Below are 18,526 nucleotides of genomic sequence, written 5' to 3'. Positions count from 1 at the left end.
ATTTTGTGCTTGAGAAAAATAGACTTGAAATTACTGAGAAAAATATATTGATAGCAACAGGAATTAAACTTCATCAGGAATATGTGATTTTGTTTTGTGTTCTTGAAATGGATAAATAGGATTAAAATTAAAAATTGTTGTGATGTAATTTTAAGGTGTAATTCTTATTCATCTTTATCCCCAAATAAATACTTTGTGTTAGATAACCTATGGAAAAGTAATTTGGGGTATATGCTTTTAAAAAATATTTTTCCTGTCTTGTAAAATGAGAATAAAGATTTTTCTATAAAATATATTAGTTATATACTTGCTTTTAACTGAAATACAAACAGCTGTGCCTTACATATAAAATAGTTTAGGACTTGAATTCTTTTCCTTGAATAAATAGTTATTTTCAGTTTAATTACAAGAAATCAGTTCTGTGGTGACAAAAATGGTTTAAAGGAAGTGTGTCTTAAATATGAATTAGTGGCTTCTTTGAATCATGAGATAAATTAGTTTAATTATACATGGCAGTTTTCTCGGCTAGTGATGTAATGTAAAATAGAAGTCTCCCTTTCCCCTCCCCTAAAACTCAAGCCAATTAAATGAACTTTTAAGCTCTGTCACAGGCCACCATGGAGGTCCGCAGAGAAGGAGTGTAATCCAATAAACATTTCATTTAGATCATGAAAAGGAGACATGAGGAGACACTCCTTTAAAAGAGGGTGTTACTATGAGTCTACCCATGAAGAGATGCGAGGAATTTGCCAAATTAACCAAGAGGTCCTCATATTTAACGTGCAAACGTGTCAAAACTAACAGAATCATTATTTAATTTGCTTGAACCCTACATTGAGGAACCTCTGAAAAGCCACAACTGTTCTCCTCAAAGCCCCCACTGTGGGGCTGGACGGACAGGGCAGAGGGAGGTTGTGAGAAATCCAGATAGCACTTAGCCCTGGCCGGAGCTGGTCAGAAAAGGGAAGAGATAATTAGGCATAATTAGCGTGTATGAATCGTTGTCTCTCTGCCCTTAGCTTGAATAAATTTTGAAGAAGAAAAAAACCCTGGTGGTGCAAAGCCTTTGATGTGGGAAGAGTCATTGTGGCCTGGCAGAGGCGGGGTTATACTTTTGTCAGAGTGGCTGTGCAGCAGAAAGACTGAATGGGCCCTGCACCCCCAAGTCTGCTTTATACCAAGGACTTTTGGATTCTCTTGAAACAAAAATGAATCCCAAGTTTTCAGTTGTCCCTAATGAGGTAGGGGACCTCATCAGAGCTCAGAGGGAGCCATCTTTAGCTTTGTTTAAATCTTAACCACCGTGTTTTTTTTTTCTTCTGGAAAATCTGTTTGTTTGTTTTTTTAATTTTTTTTTTTTAAATCAACGTGTCTGCCTACCCTCTGTTGCTTAGCTTGCACCTCCGGTAACAGAAAGGACTGTGCACAGGAAAGCCAAGTTGAAAAACCAGACAAAATCTATCACCCAAAGAGCAACACAGTTTTGTGTTTCAGCCCTCTCCAGTTGATGGACATCTTCTGCTCTAAAGTCAGTGACATCCTAGTGAGATTGTTTTATAAGGAAGATAGTAAGAAATCATACAGAGAATAACTTTAGACTGCCTTCTGCAAAGAGCTTGTCCTAAAATTGAAATGGCGCTAAGGGAAACAAGAGTGGGTTACTAGGTATAGCATTTATGTTTTTAAATGAGATCAGTTTGACTAAAATATTACTCAGTATATTTCCTGTAAACGTTCTTTTATTTTTGAGTGAAGTACAAGCCTGACAACCTGGCTCTGTGTCCACAATAGTCTGTGCAGGGTTATTTTACTCCTGGGGAATAGCTTGCTCCTGAGAAAGCATTGCATTTCCTTGGAGATTTTTGAGTGATCAGGGACAGCTGGACCACCCGAAATCTAGTGTTGATTTGCTTTGGTTGTTGATTTATGGTCACTTCGATGGCCCCGAATATTTTCAAATTAGTCCTCAGCAAAAATAAATTAGTCACTGGAAAACTCAGCAGTACCCTATATGTTGCCCGAGGGTGAGGGAATGCTGAGGTGGCTTAGCTGGAGTGCCCGGTCTCAGAGCACCGCCCCTAGGCCAGTCTCCCATTTCTGACATTTTCAGATACTCCCTTGAGCTACGTGGCATCGTGTGAAGAAAGACCGACCCATCAGATATGTGAGTGCCCAGCTTGCATTCAGTTCGTAGTCTCCTTCCAGCATCTCTTAGCTGTGATTCAGTCGTCAGTAGCCTGCTCCTCCGTGTGTGATCTGCGAATCAATTTTTGTGAGTGTCACCTTGCTTAAGGATAGCTTTCTTATGACATTGTGATTCCACGTAGACTTCTTTCAAGCCATATTGCTCTGAGATGCCTTGGGCTACTTAACCCACTTTGCATATTGTACATTTGTAGAGTAAAGTAGCCTTTTACTTGAAGTTGGTTTGAACTCTGAAAGGCAACACCTGAACAGCTCACAAAACTGGATAATTATGGCTGATTGTGTTTTTCAGGTATAGGTCACAGAAAACTCATTTGGGGTAAAGTATGTACAAAGCTAAGAAATATGCAGATTTCCTGTTGTAGGATTGTGTAAAAATTATTTACAGTTAATACTTGCATAAAGGTTAGAAAGGTTGATGAAGTGATATTTAGTTTCGCTTTACTATTCACTGCGTGTCAGAATGTAATTATGACTGATTCATGAAACTGTCTTAGAAACGAACCATCTTTATTAAAATGCTGATCAAGATAAGAGCTGACAGTAATAAAGAATAGAACATTTTAGTCTTGTTGCTTTTGAATGATTGCTAATTACCCCAGAGGTCATGTATAGTGCTTGGTAGGATTCATTGACATTATTTCTTTTAAGTCTGCTGTTTCAACAACATCTGAGCACGAAGACACAAACTGTGCGCCAGGAACAATAGTTTTGCCAAATTCTCCAGGCTCCAAATGCCTAAGACATTTGTTTTCCTACTAAGTGAATTTAGTTTTTCTCTGTCAAAATCATAATTACCCTAGGGGTGCGTGGCATAGGCTATTGAGACACTGTTGTCTCATAATGTGTGTAAGCATATAAAATTAACAGAAGCCAGAACATGCATTGGCCCATAAGTTAGAATCCGTAGGAAGGACATCCCAATGCATAATTAGAATATGCTCTTACTATCAGTAGCTAATGTTTCATTTACTTTTGTTTTTATTAAAAGAAAAAACCTTGTCGTCTTTAAAGATGTGTAGTAATCTATTTATTTTATTTCTTAGCCCACAATACTTGGTAGGATGCCTATATTAGTAAAATTTGGTTATCTGGTTAAACTCTTCATAATATGTAAAGTGACCTTCAAAATTCCTCACAACCCAAAGTAGTAGTAGTAGTTGGTGTGTGTGTGTGTGTGTGTGTGCACATGAGTGTATGCATGTTTGTGCACACACACATGTGCATGCATGTATGTATGCAAACCACATAACCATCCCGATCATCTCACATATCGATGTAGTTTCCATACGACAGAGAAGCCAAGAGATTATTACAAAGGTCATCTCTCAATTGGCCTTGGTGGTCATCATAACAAAAGGCATAAAGTTGGGCGGAAGGGTAAGGGGTGGATGGGGGAGTTGGAGGACTAATGGGATGGATGTGGTCAAGATGTAGCATGAAATTCTCCAAGAACTGATACAGTTCTTCCTTCCCTACTTTGTCCTTCCCTCCCTCCTTCCTTCCTTCCTTCTTGTCTGAACAGCATCCTTGTGAGCCTGGTGCTAACACTGATTTTGTCAAGACCCTTAAATCTGGAGGTTTTTTTCACCTGCAAGGGATGTGATTAGGCTACAAGACTGCAGGCCTTCTAATGCCATGGCTTCTAAAGATGAGGTTTAGATGTTTCTTCTTTAATAACGTATTTATTGACTCGTTGGGAGTTTCACATCAGGCATCCGAATTCTGTTCACCACCCAGTCCCCTATCCTCCCCTCATCCCTGCCATGCCCTTCATAAGGAAACAAATCAAAGTAAGCAATCAAGCAAACAAATAAAAAAACAAAACAACCCACAACAAAAACCAAGCAAAATCCACAACAGAAACATCTCTTTGCTTCTCCTTCTTTCCTGCTTATTCATCCTCTTCATCCAAACCTCTTCATCCATCCTGGTGGCAATGAAGGCTTCAGTGTGCCCTATAGAATACCTCTTTGTCCCATCGGTTTTACTGTCAAATGTTCATCGCAAGGACTCACTGGTCTGGTTCAAGGCCTCTGGTTTCTGGTACACCATCATCACTGCATCCTAACCAGAACTCCTCTGGGATGTCCTGTGGCTGCCGCTGGTCTTGGAGGTCTTGCGGGTATCGTTCCACAAGACCAGTCTCTTCACCAGCTCCAGTTGGTCCTAGATGGATAGATGCTAGGGTGGGTCAACCCAAGGCCTGGCTGTGGGCCTGGACAGTAACCATGACCTTGTGTAGCAGCGCAGGCCACTCAGATCTGGATGCTTCCCGGCCCTTGGACACCAACCTGGACTCAGGTGATTGATCTGACCCTGGGCATCCTCATGGCACTTGGGGGCAACAGGTGCCCCATATGTCAATCCAGACCCTGGCTGCTATAGGGCCAAGGGCCCTAACATGGCCCTTAGCAGTAGCCTGGGCCCAGATGACACCATGACCCCAGGTGGCAGTACAGTCCACCCATGTCTGTATGGCCCTGCTGTGACATGGCCCTCAGTCTCTAGCCAGGCTGCAGTCTCTGGTGCACCTCCCCAACTTCTATACTGGCCCTAGTGGCAAGCAGGGCCACAGACTCCAACACAGAGCATGGCTGCTATAGGACCAGGGATCCCATGTAGTCCTCCGCAGCAGCCTGGCCTGAACATCATCGTCATGGTGCCAGGCGGCAAGCAGATCTGGCCCTTAGTCTACCACCGTCACCATGGAATGAAGTGGCAAGCAGGCCTCCAGAGTCTGCCCACTCCACACCATAATCAGGTCTTCGTTTCCTATGTAGATCAGGCTGGCCTTGAACTCATAGAGCATCTGCTTGCCTCTGCTTACTGAGTGCTGAGATCAAATGCCACCATGCCCTCCCCTCAGGCTTTGATGGATTGCCCTTTTGGAGAGAATGGAGGCTTGGCTACTTTGAAAACATTTTTAGTGACATATCTAAAAATCTGTTGCTTCAAGAGAAGAATGGATGCTTGAAGTTTAGTGGCACTCACAACGTAGCTCTCTAGCCTTGGCTCCTAAAGGCTGAGCATGAAATCCCTTTCTGTACCTTCCAGTAGCTCCTTACTCGGGTCATCTACTCCCTCTGTATGTCTTTTTCCTAGTGGCTGTATTGAGCTCTTTAATTGGGCTGCTCTGGTTTTGCTGATACATTGTTTCTCCATGCTAAGCCTTTATTCATTCATATAGTTCTTCACAGCCAGATGCCTTCCTGTTCTTTGCTGCCACGTAGGAGAGTGGTGCTTTTTATGCCGTTCTATGCAAACGTGAACAGGAGGAAGTCCAAGGCAGGTACTGTGACCAGATGTCTGACAGAAACAACTTAGGCTCATGGTTTCAGAGGGATTTCGGTTCACCTTGGCCAGGAAGTCCTGACAGTAAATCAGAACAAGGCTTGAACCAGGGACAGGTACAACTTTCAAAAGCCCCATCCCTAGAGACCCCACTTTCTTAAGGTTCCACTGCCTTCAGAAATCTGCTGCAGGTTGGGTACCAAGCACCCGAAGCATGAGCCTGAAGGAGACACTGCATCCCACACCCGGGGCCCAAAGCCCTGTCACAGTGCACAGTGCCTTCAATGCGATTTCAAAAGTCCCCACAGTCTTAACAGATCTGACATTGTTCAAAGTTCAAATCTTTTCTGAGACTGGAGGCAGTCTCCTATCTGTGAGTCCTTCCTTGCCAAATCAAAACTACAAGTTACATATTCCCAAACGATAACAGCACAGAGCAAAGATCCCCAATCCAGGAGGGAGGAACTGGAGGACAACGAGAAAAGATGGGACCAAAGCAAGACCAAACTCAGTGGGGCAGGCGGTGAAGCCGGTCTTTCTAGTCCAGCATCCAGGGCACACCGAGTTATGATTTGGGATAAAACAAGCTAACACAGCCCATCTCTAAGGTCCTGACATTTGCAGCACCTGTGGCTCCTCTCTTGGGCTGACTCTTCTCAGTGCTGGCCTGAGCTCCTCCGTTCCATTTCTTCACCTCCTTTTCAATGAATACATATTAATTATCCATAATGAGTTTCATCATGACATTCTCAGACATGTACATACTGTGTTTTGATCTTATCTTTCTCTGGCTTTCTCTCTGACTCCTGCTGAGTCTCTCAGCTCATCCTCCTCTACTTTGGTACCCCTTTTAATTTTTAATTTTTATTTCTATTTATTTATTTATTTATTTATTTTTGACACATGAAGCTGTTTAATTAGGTTGTCAGCAATTTAGAAAACCAGTTTGTGAGGATACATCCCATTCGTCAGACAGAACTGAGAACACAGGTAGCCCTGCAGCTGAGGAACAGCTTTGATCTTTGGCAGAATCTGTGAGTCCACTGTTTTTTGATCAGCCTTGCGCTGCTCTGTAATCTCATATTTCTCCTTTTCTGTGTCAAAGATCTCACCCTCCTGGTGCCTGGGCTTATGCAGTTGCTTTTTCTTGAAGTAAGCATCAGTCAGGTGTTTGGGGATTTTAACTGTGCTGATGTCAACCTTTGTAGAGGTAGCGATGACAAACTTCTGATGTGTTCTTCTCAGAGGGACTCTGTTGAGGGCAAGAGGTCCTGTTAAAAGCAGTAAAACACTGCCCAGTTGCTTCAGGAAAACCACTCTCTTGCCCCTTTGGCGCCCGGTGAAGAGGATGAGGACAGTCCCAGGAGTGATGCTGGCACGCAGGCGTCTCACGTGCTGACTGAAGGGCTTTTTGCCATGGCTCAGCAGCTTCCGAGGCACATCTTCGGTAGGATAATACCTGGGCATTTTTTGAAGCTTAACCACCCGGCTACCACCATTCTTGTCACCACCAACAGGTTTTGTCACAGTGGCAAGAACCTTTTCCTTCTTCTTCTTCTTCTTTTCAACCTTGGTTTTCGCAGCTGTGTATTTCCTTTTGTACATGGCCTTTCTAGAATACATAGCAGATCGGGAGTACCTGCCAATTCCTCTAACAAGGACTGGATTTCGGCTGCAATGGGGCTTCCCCTTCTTGAGCTTTTTAGCCTTAGGGTCACCCTTTTTGGCTGCACAGCGGCAGGGGCATCACCGCCAGCCTTCTTGGCTGAAGGTTTCTTCTCTTTTGTATCAGGTTTCTCAGCTTTTTCACCCACCATCTTGCAAGATGGGCTTGCTTATTTATTTATTTATTTATTTATTTATTTATTTATTTATTTATTTATTTATTGCTATCTCACTGGATTTCACTAGGCTTGCTTATATGAAAATAAGGAGCTGTGCAGAGGAGAGGGCTGCCTTTGAAGTGGCTACACCACTGAAGTTAATGCCTTTCTCCCCCGCCTCACCCACCATGAACTGTGTCTAAATCCTCGGAGAGGAGTGATGTCTCCTAAGTGCCTCCCCAGTCAGTAGCAGGATGTTGGTCGGCTGGTTCTGCATCTCTGACCACAGTCCCTGGGCCTTACAGAAGGCGGGACAGCTGTCTTGCTTATGGCTGAACATCCGACAGTCGCTCATTCTCGGCACTTTAATCAGTGTGGGTCTCTGCAGTCACCACTGCCCTCTGCAAAGAGAAGCTTCTCTTCCTGAAGTGGACACGTCGCTAACCTGTGGGCATAAACATGGTTCTTTAGAAGACAATTTGATTGGCACATCATGTCCATTTAGCAAAATGTCAGCGGTAACTTCCCCACTAGGGCCTATGGAGTCCCTGGGTTCCCTCATGTGGAGAAGGACTCAAATCCAATCATAAAGTGGGCCATTAGCTCCGGAACAGAGGTGCCACTGTTGTGCCGGTGGGCACATCTTGCCTGGCTGGCTGGCAGCGGTGCAAGCAGGGACCTCAGCTGAGTGACAGTGTGGATGACAGTTCTCTCCCAGCAGCCTGTGTCATATCTCTCAGCTCTGCGAGGGCTGGTCAGCGGGGAGGAAATTTCAGGTCAGATCCAGCTTGGCTTCTTATCTTACATCTTGCAACCAAAGTGTGTTTTATCTTCAGCAATAGTGGCTTCCCATCTAATTCTGGTGGGCAACCAACAGCATGGCGATGTTCACTCGTACCTTCCCCCGGCAGGACTTTGACTTGATAGCTAGCCTGTGGCTTCTGACCACAGCTCTGTCTACTCACGCAGGACACCTGCATTCAAACCACTCGTGGCTCTGAAAATTACCGAGTATATGATTTCTTATGGCTTCTTCCTACATCATTAGTCTTGGTTGGCCCTCCCTGCCATGCTCTCTGCGCCTCCACCTCCTCACCTTCCTCCCCACTTACTCCTCGGCTCCACAATTCCCTTCCACTTTCGTGTCGAATGTGCCCCATGACTCGCCTCTGCAGCTCTAGGAAATTATTTCCATCTTCCCATGTGTGTTGAGACTGGTGTTCTAACATATGATCTATGTTAGAGAAGAGCCTGTGCTTGCAGTGTGTGGCTGGAATACTTTACAGATGTCTGTCAGGTCCTTTTGACCTGTGCTGTCATCTAGCAGCAATGTCTCTGTTTGTTTATTTGAATGGCTCATCTGTCGGTGACAACAGAGCACAGAAATGACCCACTACTGCCGTGTTGGAGTAGACCTGTGACTTTATATCTTGTAGAATTTGTTTTGTGGAGTTGGGTACACTGGTGTTTGGTGCATTTGCTTAGAATTGTAATGTCTTCCTGATGGGTTGCTCCTCAGTCAGAAGTGATTTTTTAAAAAACTCTTTTTTTGATCAGTTTTGGTTTGGGCTTGTTTTCCCAGGCATTAGTGGTCATGTCCCAGCTCCATCTGCTTAGAATACCATGTTCCGTCATTTTACACTAAGGTAGTATCCACCTTCGGTGAGGCAGAGAATAGATGGATCCTGCTTTCTCAGTCCAACCTGCTTGTCTATGTCTATTGTTTCAGAGAATTAGATCATTAACATTCAGAGTTACCACTGAAAAGTGTATGTTCCAGTTGTGTGGCTTGGGCAGTCTGTGGGGTCACTGGCAGTGGAACCCATATTTATCCCTAGTGCACGAACTGTCTCTCTGGAGCCCATTCCCTATGGAGGGATACTTTGCTCTGCCTCAATACGGTGGGGAGGGCCTTGGTTCTGCCTCAAGTAAGGTGACAGACTTTAATGACTCACTATGGGGAGGCCTCACCCTCCCTGAGGAGTAGATGGGGGTAGGCCTGAGGGGAAGGTGGGGAAAGGCAGAAAAGGAGAGGAAGAGGGAACTGGGATTGGTATATAAATTTTTTTTTTTAAAAAAGATTGCTTTAAAAAATGAAAAAGATTTTAGCCGTTCTGACAGGTGTAAGATGGTATCTCAAAGTTGTTTTGATTTGCATTTCCCTGATCGCTAAGGAGGTTGAGCATGACCTTAAGTGTCTTTTTGGCCATTTGAACGTCTTCTGTTGAGAATTCTATGTTCAGTTCAGTACCCCATTTTGGTTGAGGGGCATCTAGGTAGTTTCCAGGTTCTGGCTATTACAAATAATGCTGCTATGAACATAGTTGAGCAATTGTCCTTGTGGTATTATTGAGCATCCTTTGGGTATATGCCCAAGAGTGGTATTGCTGGGTTTTGAAGTAGATGATTCCCAATTTTCCAAGAAATCACCACAGAGATGCAGGGAGGTCTGTCAGTGTAATCCAACATATAAACAAACTGAAAGAGAAAAAAAAACACATGATCATCTCAATAGATGCTGAAAAAGCCTTTGACAAAATCCAACACCTCTTCTTGTTAAAGGTTCTAGAGAGGTCAGTGATACAAGGAACATACCTAAACATACTAAAGGCAGTATACAGCAAGCTGACAACCAACATCAAACTAAATGGAGAGAAACTCACAGTGATCACAATGAAATTAGGAACAAGATAAGGCTGTGTACTCTGTATCTATTCAATATAGTATTTTAGGTTCTAGCTAAAGCAGTAAGTCAACAAAAGGAAATCACAGGTATACAAATTTGAAAGGAAGAAGTCAAACTTCCCCCTATTTGCAGAATATAATAGTATTCATAAGTGACCCAAAAAATTCTACCAGGGAACCCCTACAGCTGATAAACACCTTCAGTAATGTGGTTGGATAAAAGATTAACTCAAAAAATCAGTAGCCCTCCTATATAGAAATGATAAATGGGCTGAGAAAGAAATTAGAGAGGGGCTGGAGAGATGGCTCAGCAGTTAAGAGCACCGGCTGCTCTTCCAGAGGTCCTGAGTTCAATTCCCAGGACCCACATGGTGGCTCACAACCATCTATAGTGTGATATGATGCCCTCTTTTGGCCTGCAGGCATACATGCAGGCAGAACACTGAATACATAATGAATAATAATAAATAAATCTTAAAAAAAAGAAATCAGAGAAACAACACACTTTACAATAGCCACAAATAATATAAAATATTTTGGGGTAACTTTAACCAAACAAGTCAAATACCTATATTAAGTATTTGAAAAAAGAAACTGGGGAAGAGATCAGAAAATTGAAAGATCTCCCATGCTCATGGATCAGTAGGATTTACATGGTAAAATTGGCAATCTTACCAAAAGCAGTTTACAGATTCAATACAGTCCCCATCAAAATCCCAACACCATTCTTCACAGACCTCTAAAGAACAATACTTATTTTTTTTTTTACTTCTAATGGGTAAAACCAATGAAACTTTCATCCCTCAGTCACCTCAGTAACAGAAACTCAACTTGTGCTGTTGTTTTGTCTTTTCTTTCTTTCTTTCTTTCTTTCTTTCTTTCTTTCTTTCTTTCTTTCTTTCTTTCTTCTTTCTTCCTTCCTTCCTTCCTTCCTTCCTTCCTTCTTTCTTTCTTTCCTTTTTCTTCCTTCCTTCTTTTCTTCCTTCCTTTCTTCCTTCTTTCCTTCCTTCCTTCCTCTCTCTCTTCTCTTCCTTCCTCCCTTCCTTTTTACACCAAGCTATTAATTATTAAATAAAATGTATGTGAAGTATAGGCAGATCTTTTCTTTAGAGGTTAATATGCTATGGCGTAGAAAGGTTTTCTCCACTGGGTCTGTTGTTCCTTTGGTCACACTGGGAAAGACCAATGCCTCTCACCTCAGCCCTGAGGAAGGACCCAGTGCCTGGCTTATGCTGGGCAAGTGCTAGATTCCGGAGTTCTGGTCCCAGACTCAGACTGGGGATGAAGCAGAGGCCGCAGAAAGTAACTTTGTGAAGTGCACTGTTCCCTGCAGGTACAGTCAGAGTTGCTATAAATGCAACAGTAATTCTGTGGACAGTGTCAGCGGCTGAGGTACAGGGACTGGGTTCATACATCTTTCCTTCCAAAGCCAGAGGTCTTTGACTCACGTTGTCTGCAGAATGTAATCTCCTCCCTTTTCTCCCCCAGATCTTCCTAATTGCATTTTCAGAGTATTTAATTATATTTGTCCTTTGTACATAAATACACAGAGTATTTGAAAATAAATTTCCCTTGGAGGCTGATTGGTACAGTGTTTATGCATGACCCCCAGTGCTGTTGGGAGGTCACAGGTCTTGTGAAGGTACCCAAGAGATTGGGGGATTTCCTAGAAACCAGACCCTTTAGGTTTATCCTCAACTTGGAGATAGTATAGTCTTAACCCCTTTGCAAAGCACTTTGAAGATTGTAGGCCAGGGGAAGTGCAAACAGGCTGAAAATTTGACGTTTATTTTTCTCTAAAAATATAAACTGGGAGTTAGTCTTTGGCAGACAATTAAGAGCCCGCATCCCAGGGCTCTGGTTACAGTTCTGAGCTGCTGATTAGGTGTTCCTTGGTGGTGATTACTGCAAGCACAAATGCAATCATTTATTGCGGCTTAATCACTCACATGCTTGAGAAGTTAGTTACCCGGAAAGAGAAATTGAAGCTTGTATAACTTCCATTAGCCTTATTTTTAATAGCAAAAAAAAAAAAAAGAAAGAAAGAAAGAAAAAGAGAGAAAAGGAGAAGAAATTATGACTAAATTAGGAATATTGGGTCACATAGGATAAATTGTTGTTGACGAGAGATACAGAACCTGGCAGATGTATTACAGTGAGCAGACAGGTTCTGCAGTAGGGGGAGCAGATGAGTGACTGCCCTCGCCCACAGTCCAGGACGGGCTTCCCCAGGGACACGAGGAAGACTGGCTCTTTGATTGGGGGATTTTTTTCCTTTGAGCTGGTGGCTGAGCCATCCCTCACCCTCACAGGAGGGTAAAGGGGGAGGATAACTCTCTCTCCACAGGTTTTCCATATTATTTAAAGTAGAAGAGAGAGGGGATGGGGCAAGCAGTTGCTGAGGATGGCTTTTGGTTTTGCTTTGAACAGGAGAGAGTGGGAAGGTGCATTTGGGCAATGCTACCCTCCTTTCTGCTGTGCAGGGTTTCAGGCTCCCGCTCTGAGAATGAGGCTGGGGTGGATCTGAAACGCTGAGCCTGGGGTGACTGTGAAGGCGTTCAAGACGCCGTGACTTTGTTGGGTTCAGGGACCGTTCTCCACATGAGTTCTGCCAAACCTCAGCTGTATGGATGCCTCCAGAGGTCCAGCTGCTTGCGGCTTATTTATGAGAAACAAATTTACAACTGCAGCTACGTAATCCTAATGATGCACATGCACCTACCCTCTGGTTTTCTGGATCTGTGCTCTTAAGGGGACTAGTCCGAGACTGCCAAGACTATCCTGGTGTTAGCGCTGGAAGTCATGTGTCCTGAGAAGGCCTCTTTCGTGAAGAACCCCTCAGTCTCCAGGGCATGGCACACCCTGCTCTACCCACTGTGAGCAGTCTTCTGTTGTGGCCCCGAGAAGGAGGCCTGTGTGTTTACACAGCAGTAAACCTTAGGAGGAAGAAGGATGCTATTGCCCAGGTGTGCCCAGATGTTATGTTCTGGCGAGTCACTGGTGAGCAGTCATTGTCTGTAACATGTGCAGGCCTAAACAGTTCCTTCTTACAACCTCTCATTCCTGCGGGCTCAACTGTTGGCTGATCTGGCTTCCTCAGTACCATGGTGAGAGGCTGTGACTGGAGTAGCTGGCGTCTGACTGACATGTTGTCTTCACGTGATTGCAGAACCTTGTCAGGTCCTTTATGGGAAGTTGAGGTTTTCTTGTGGCACAGTGGCAGTTGGATACTCACCTGGGACTTCAGAGTACCAGACGAAGGATTCCAGCCACCCTCTGTTATCATGTAGGGTGCTGGCACCTATCAGCATTTCCATCTGTTTTTCTTTTTTCCTTTCTGGTACTAGTTGTTGAATATAGCCCCTGCGTGCTGAGCAAGCCCTGTATCACAGAGCTGTATGGGCCTGCGTGCTGGGCAAGCCCTGTATCACAGAGCTATTCCTTAGCCTTCTTTGTAGGTTGTATTTTGAGAAGGGCCCTCACTAATCACCAGGCCTAGTGGATTTGTTTGCCACAAGGTCTGTCTAAGAGCCAGATTGTTCTTAGCTGCATGTCAGTCCTCATGCCTCCGCCTCCTGAGCGCTGGCATGACCCGTCCATCTTAAGTAATAAGATTCCAGGCACAGATCACAGGCTCTGCTTCCTATATTGGTTGACATGTCAGCACCGCATTGTAAGAACATGTTAGGGTAGAGAGATGTTTGAGCTATTTTGGAAGTTCTGTCCATTCTCACTATTTTAGCTTCAGAGATCTGAAAAATTTAATTTTTATTAATAAAAACAGTAAAGTTATAAAGATATAACTTGCCTTTATTTTTAAAAAAAGATTTATTTTTGTATATGAGTGCTCTGTTTGCATGTATGACGGAAGAGGGCATCAGATTCCACAGTAGATGGCTGTGAGCCACCATGTGATTGCTGGGAATTGAATCAGGACCTCTGTAAGAGCTGCCAGTGCTCTTAACCACTGAGCCGTCTCTCTAGCCCCAAGACACAGCTCTTCATCATCAGTTTTATAGAGGCATTTTCATTCTGAATACAAACTAAAAGGACATTCTGTAAATGTATCTTGACATATCCTAAAAGCCCTGCTGCTCTATGAATATGTATGTTCGTATATATGCACGTGTGTTCCCTCTATCCCACAAAACCCCAACTAACACAGGTAGGTGTTGCAAGGTGATGGGCTTGTGTGAAAAGGTATTTGGACTGTGTGTGTGCGCGCGTGTGCGTGCATGTGTGACTTACATGTTCAGTTGCAGCCTGGGGACAGAAAGATTATTAGGATGAAGAAAGGGTTAATGATACAGGATGATTTGGGTTTAAAGGAGGTATCTAGAGTAGGAGAAGGTGCTAAGATACCCTGACTAGAAGGAATCTAAGGGACTAGGGAGTGGCAAACATTTAGAAATGAAGGGTGTGTCTGCAGAAAGTACCACTTTAGTGTGGTCATTTGGTTTTAAATGTTACTATAGATGTCTGACCCAGCTCCCGGATTGAAGATCCATGAAGTGTTCTTTCTGGTAGTTTTCACCTTATTTCGGAGTAATGGGAATTGCTTACTGTTTTGGTTTTTTTGTTTGTTTGTTTGTTTGTTTTTTGAGACAGTGGTTTCTCTGTATAACAGTTCTGACTGTCCTGGAACTTGCTTTGTAGATCAAGGTGGTCTCACACTCATAGAGATCCTCTTGTCTCTATGCCCCCACCCTGCGTTCCCACCGTGTTGCCACCCCCCCCCCGTATTGCTCTCCCCCATCCTCCCAGTGCTGGGATTAAAGGTGTACACCACCATGACCAACTGGCTGAAAACTGTCTATTTTAAGAGTTCAGCATAAACTCAAATGTAGGTACTTGGGGAAAATTTACTGACAGTACAGTTTTGGCAAGTTTCAGGAAAACATAATACAAAACTTAATTTTAAATTAAATTATTATTTTATTGACTTTGTATATATTTAATATTGCAACTACAGTTTTATGACTCTTATATGAGTTAAATTTTTTTGGTCTAAGCTCATATAACTTCATTGAAATGTCTCAGAAATTATATATTATACACACACACATATGCAAAAAGCTTATAATTCCAAGTCATTTCATGTTTTTGTTTGTTTATTTGTTTTGTTTGTTGGTTGTCAGAGCCATTTCTCCAAGTGTTTATCATTTTATTTTTAACAACAAAACATAACAAAATAAAGTATAAAACAAAAACCGTCACTTCGAAGTTGGACAAGGCAAACCAACAGGAGGAGAAGAAGCCCGAGGAAGGCGCAAGAATCAGAGACCCACTTATCCATACACTCAGGAGTCCCATAAGAACACTAAACTGGAAGCTGTAGTATATATGCAGAGGAGCCGGTGCAGACCCCGTAGGCCCTGTGCTTCCTGTTTCAGTCTCTGTGAGTTCGTGTGAGCTTTGCTTAGTTGATTTAGGGTTCCCCTTTTCCTGGTGTTTCCTCCCCGGGCTCTTACCTTCTTTCTGTCCTTCTGCCTCCTCTTCTGCTGGCTTCCCTGAGCTCTGAGGGGAGGAATCTGATGGAGACATCCCGTTTAGGACTGAGTGTTCCAAGGACTTTCTCTGCTGCAGGAGGAAGCCTCTCTGATGACGGCTGGATAAGGCCCTGATCTGGGAGAGTAGTAGAATGCCATTAGGAGTCATTTTGTCACTCTTGCATTTGTTGTTATTATTATTACTATTTCTATTATTGGCCAGCAGTATTTGGTTTTACTCTAGGTCCCTGGGCCATCTCGTCTCTGGCTCTTGGTTACCTAAGCAGTGTTGGGTATGGGTTCTATCTCATGGATTGGTTCTTGTCAAATCTATTCCTTGTTTTAAAAGATGTTTTCTGTGTCTGTATTGTAGGAATATTGCAATACGGTCCAGCTAGATTCTGGGATAGATTATCGGAAAAGGGAACTCACTCCTGCAGGAAAACTCTACTACCTGTAAGTGTTTTCTGTGTGTTTGTGTTTCATTTTCAGACTTATAATTTAATGACTTAGTGGGAGAAGACTAAGAAAATAAGTACTTTATTAGAAGTGAAAAGACTAATTCTGAATTTCACAATTTTTAAACAAATGTTATGATGTTAACTTCTTTATACAGCCTTGACCATCCATATTTCCATCGTTTCTAATGTGTGATTGGGTGAAACCCTAATTAGGTTTTGGGGAGAAGATGACAGATGGTTAGGAAGTAATGAGTCCCCTCAAAAGAGGCTGTGAGATCTTCATGTGCTAAAGGAATTAATTATTTGTGGCCATCTTCTGACAAGTGTTCCCTCTCTGTCCCCCCAAATTGTTGCTGTATTTTGTCCGACAGTCTGTCTGTATTTACCATTGTTGACTGACTCCCATGCAGAACCAATGCAAAATGTCTCCCATATGCAAATACAACAGAGTGTCTTTTAAGATTCTCCTGAGTAGGAGCAATTTATAGTAATAGATGTGTTCAGCACATGCAGTTAATGCTGAGAAAACAAGTAGCATTTGTTTGAAAACCTCACTTGTGAGAACCCCGCGAAGGAAAGCGTTTTCTAGATGCAACACTTGTTTGGTATCTGACGACAGAGTTTGGCGCATAGTGGGATCTCGGGGACCACATCACAGGCCTAATTGTAATTTAAGTAAAAGGCATGTTTCTGGTAATTTAAATCTGGATGACAACGTGCGTATGAGAGGTTGGGAAAACTTCTTGTCTTTGCCGCCTTGTAAGCAGAAGTACTTACTGTTTTTGAAGCAGAAATTAGGCAGAAAAATCACATAATTAAGATTGCATACTTTACAACATACCAAAGGGACTGTTGGGGCTTACATCCAGATTCCTGCAATTGTTACAGAAGTGTCTTGTCCCCTTAAGTACTCAGACTTTAAAGTACTTTACAATTTAAAACAATTCTTCCAACACCATTGTCTGCTTTCATGTGGAAGTTTTCCTCCCAGTTTCTTTTGTCTTTTATTTTTCTGACATTCATAACCTTTCCCTGACTTTTTACCTATTTCTTGTTGCTTCAGACATGTGGTATTGTCAATAAATAGTCATTTCCTTTTCTCAAAGGAGGCAATTTTTATTTTCTGTGTTTAGGCAAAGTACACTAATACGGAATAATTAAAATATTTCTTAGTGAGGAATTTCCTTCCTTCTTCCTTTTTCTCTTTCATTTCTTTCTTCCTTCTTTTCTTTCTTTCTTTTTTTCTTTTTTCTTTTTTTTAGGGGGGGTAGACAGGGCTTCTCTGTGTAACAGCTCTGGCTGTCTGGGAATTCACTTTGTACACTTGAACTCTCAGAGATCCTCCTGCCTCTGATTAAAGGCATGCACCACCGCCAGGCTCCTGAGGAATTTCTTAAGTGAAGAAAATGTGCTGGGGTCTGGGTCAGTCAGTAAGTGCTCACTGTGCTCACCGAAGAAGGACCTGGGTCTAAAAAGCTGGATGAGGCAGCAAGCCTTACCTATTAGCCCAGCAGCAGGGCGGTGGAGACAAGGCTCTCTGTGCTCACTGGCCAGACAGTGTGGTCGAATCTAAAGTTCTAGGCTCAGTGAGAGACTCTGCCTCAAAAAGCGTGGAGGAGAGCAATGATTGAGGAAATCACCAGACATTGACTCCTGGTTTACACACACACACGGACACACACACGGACACATGTGCACACACACCACACAAGCACACACATGCACACACATATATGCATGCATACAGGCACACACATGCAGGCACACGTCTGCATCATGAAGTCTCTGTATGATGCTAACACAGACTTGGTGGAGTTTCTTGTGGTGAAAAAGTTGCTTTTGATGAGAACATAGACATTTTTCTCTCTTTGACCTTTCTCTGGAGTACCCAGTGCTCTTCCTGATAAAACTTGGTGATTTTATTTTTAAACTCATTTATGTTTATTTTCTTGTGTATGTGTGTATATGTGTTTATACATACACTTTCTTGTACTCATACATGTATCCCATGGCACATGTCATGGTATCATGAAGTAGTTTGTGTGAGTTGGCTCTCTTTTTCCTCTGTGTGGGTTCTGGGGATCAAAATCAGGTCGTCAGCTTTTAGATCAAGTACTTCACCCTCTGAGCCATCTTGTCTACCCACAAAGCAAGGCAATTCTAGCATAGTGAAGCTTAGTTCCATTCCTAAGACATGCGGTGGGAGAACACAGCCTCATGCTAACAATCCCAGAGTCCAGGGAACCAGAATATCCAAGGGAAGCCTGAAATATGGCAGGATGGAAGACTCAGGGTATATCTTTACTCTCTTGAATGAGCCCTTGGGTCAAAGTAAGAGAAATCCTTCATGGCAAAGAGAAAAATACCCTTAGGTCTGCTTTAATTGGATTTCTTTTGTCTTTCTTTTATGGTAGCAAAGACTGAACCTAGGACCCCACAGATGCTGGGCAAGCACTATACCACTAAACTATGCCCCAAGCTCTGTTATTTTACTTTTTATTTATTATTGATTTTTAAATATTTACTTTTATTATTTTAAATTATGTGTATGGGTTTTTGTTGGGAGTGG

General features: G+C 42.9%; 1 protein-coding gene and 1 pseudogene across 3 annotated transcripts in view; one reads left to right on the top strand and one right to left on the bottom strand.

Annotated features, from left to right (window-relative positions):
• Afg1l (AFG1 like ATPase) overlaps positions 1 to 18,526 on the top strand; it is a 147,211-nt gene that overhangs the window by 85,255 nt on the left and 43,430 nt on the right. For all 3 annotated transcript variants that reach the window (XM_038339706.1, XM_038339705.1, XM_038339707.1), the window contains one exon: positions 15,870 to 15,952. In XM_038339706.1, the coding sequence (XP_038195634.1) occupies positions 15,870 to 15,952 (83 nt within the window). The remainder of the gene's footprint in view (positions 1 to 15,869; positions 15,953 to 18,526) is intronic.
• LOC119820961 lies at positions 6,433 to 7,316 on the bottom strand (annotated as a pseudogene).

The sequence above is a fragment of the Arvicola amphibius genome, chromosome 8 (genome assembly GCF_903992535.2).
Source record: "Arvicola amphibius chromosome 8, mArvAmp1.2, whole genome shotgun sequence".
Classification (NCBI taxonomy): Eukaryota; Metazoa; Chordata; class Mammalia; order Rodentia; family Cricetidae; genus Arvicola; species Arvicola amphibius.
This window is presented reverse-complemented; position numbering and strand designations above follow the sequence as displayed.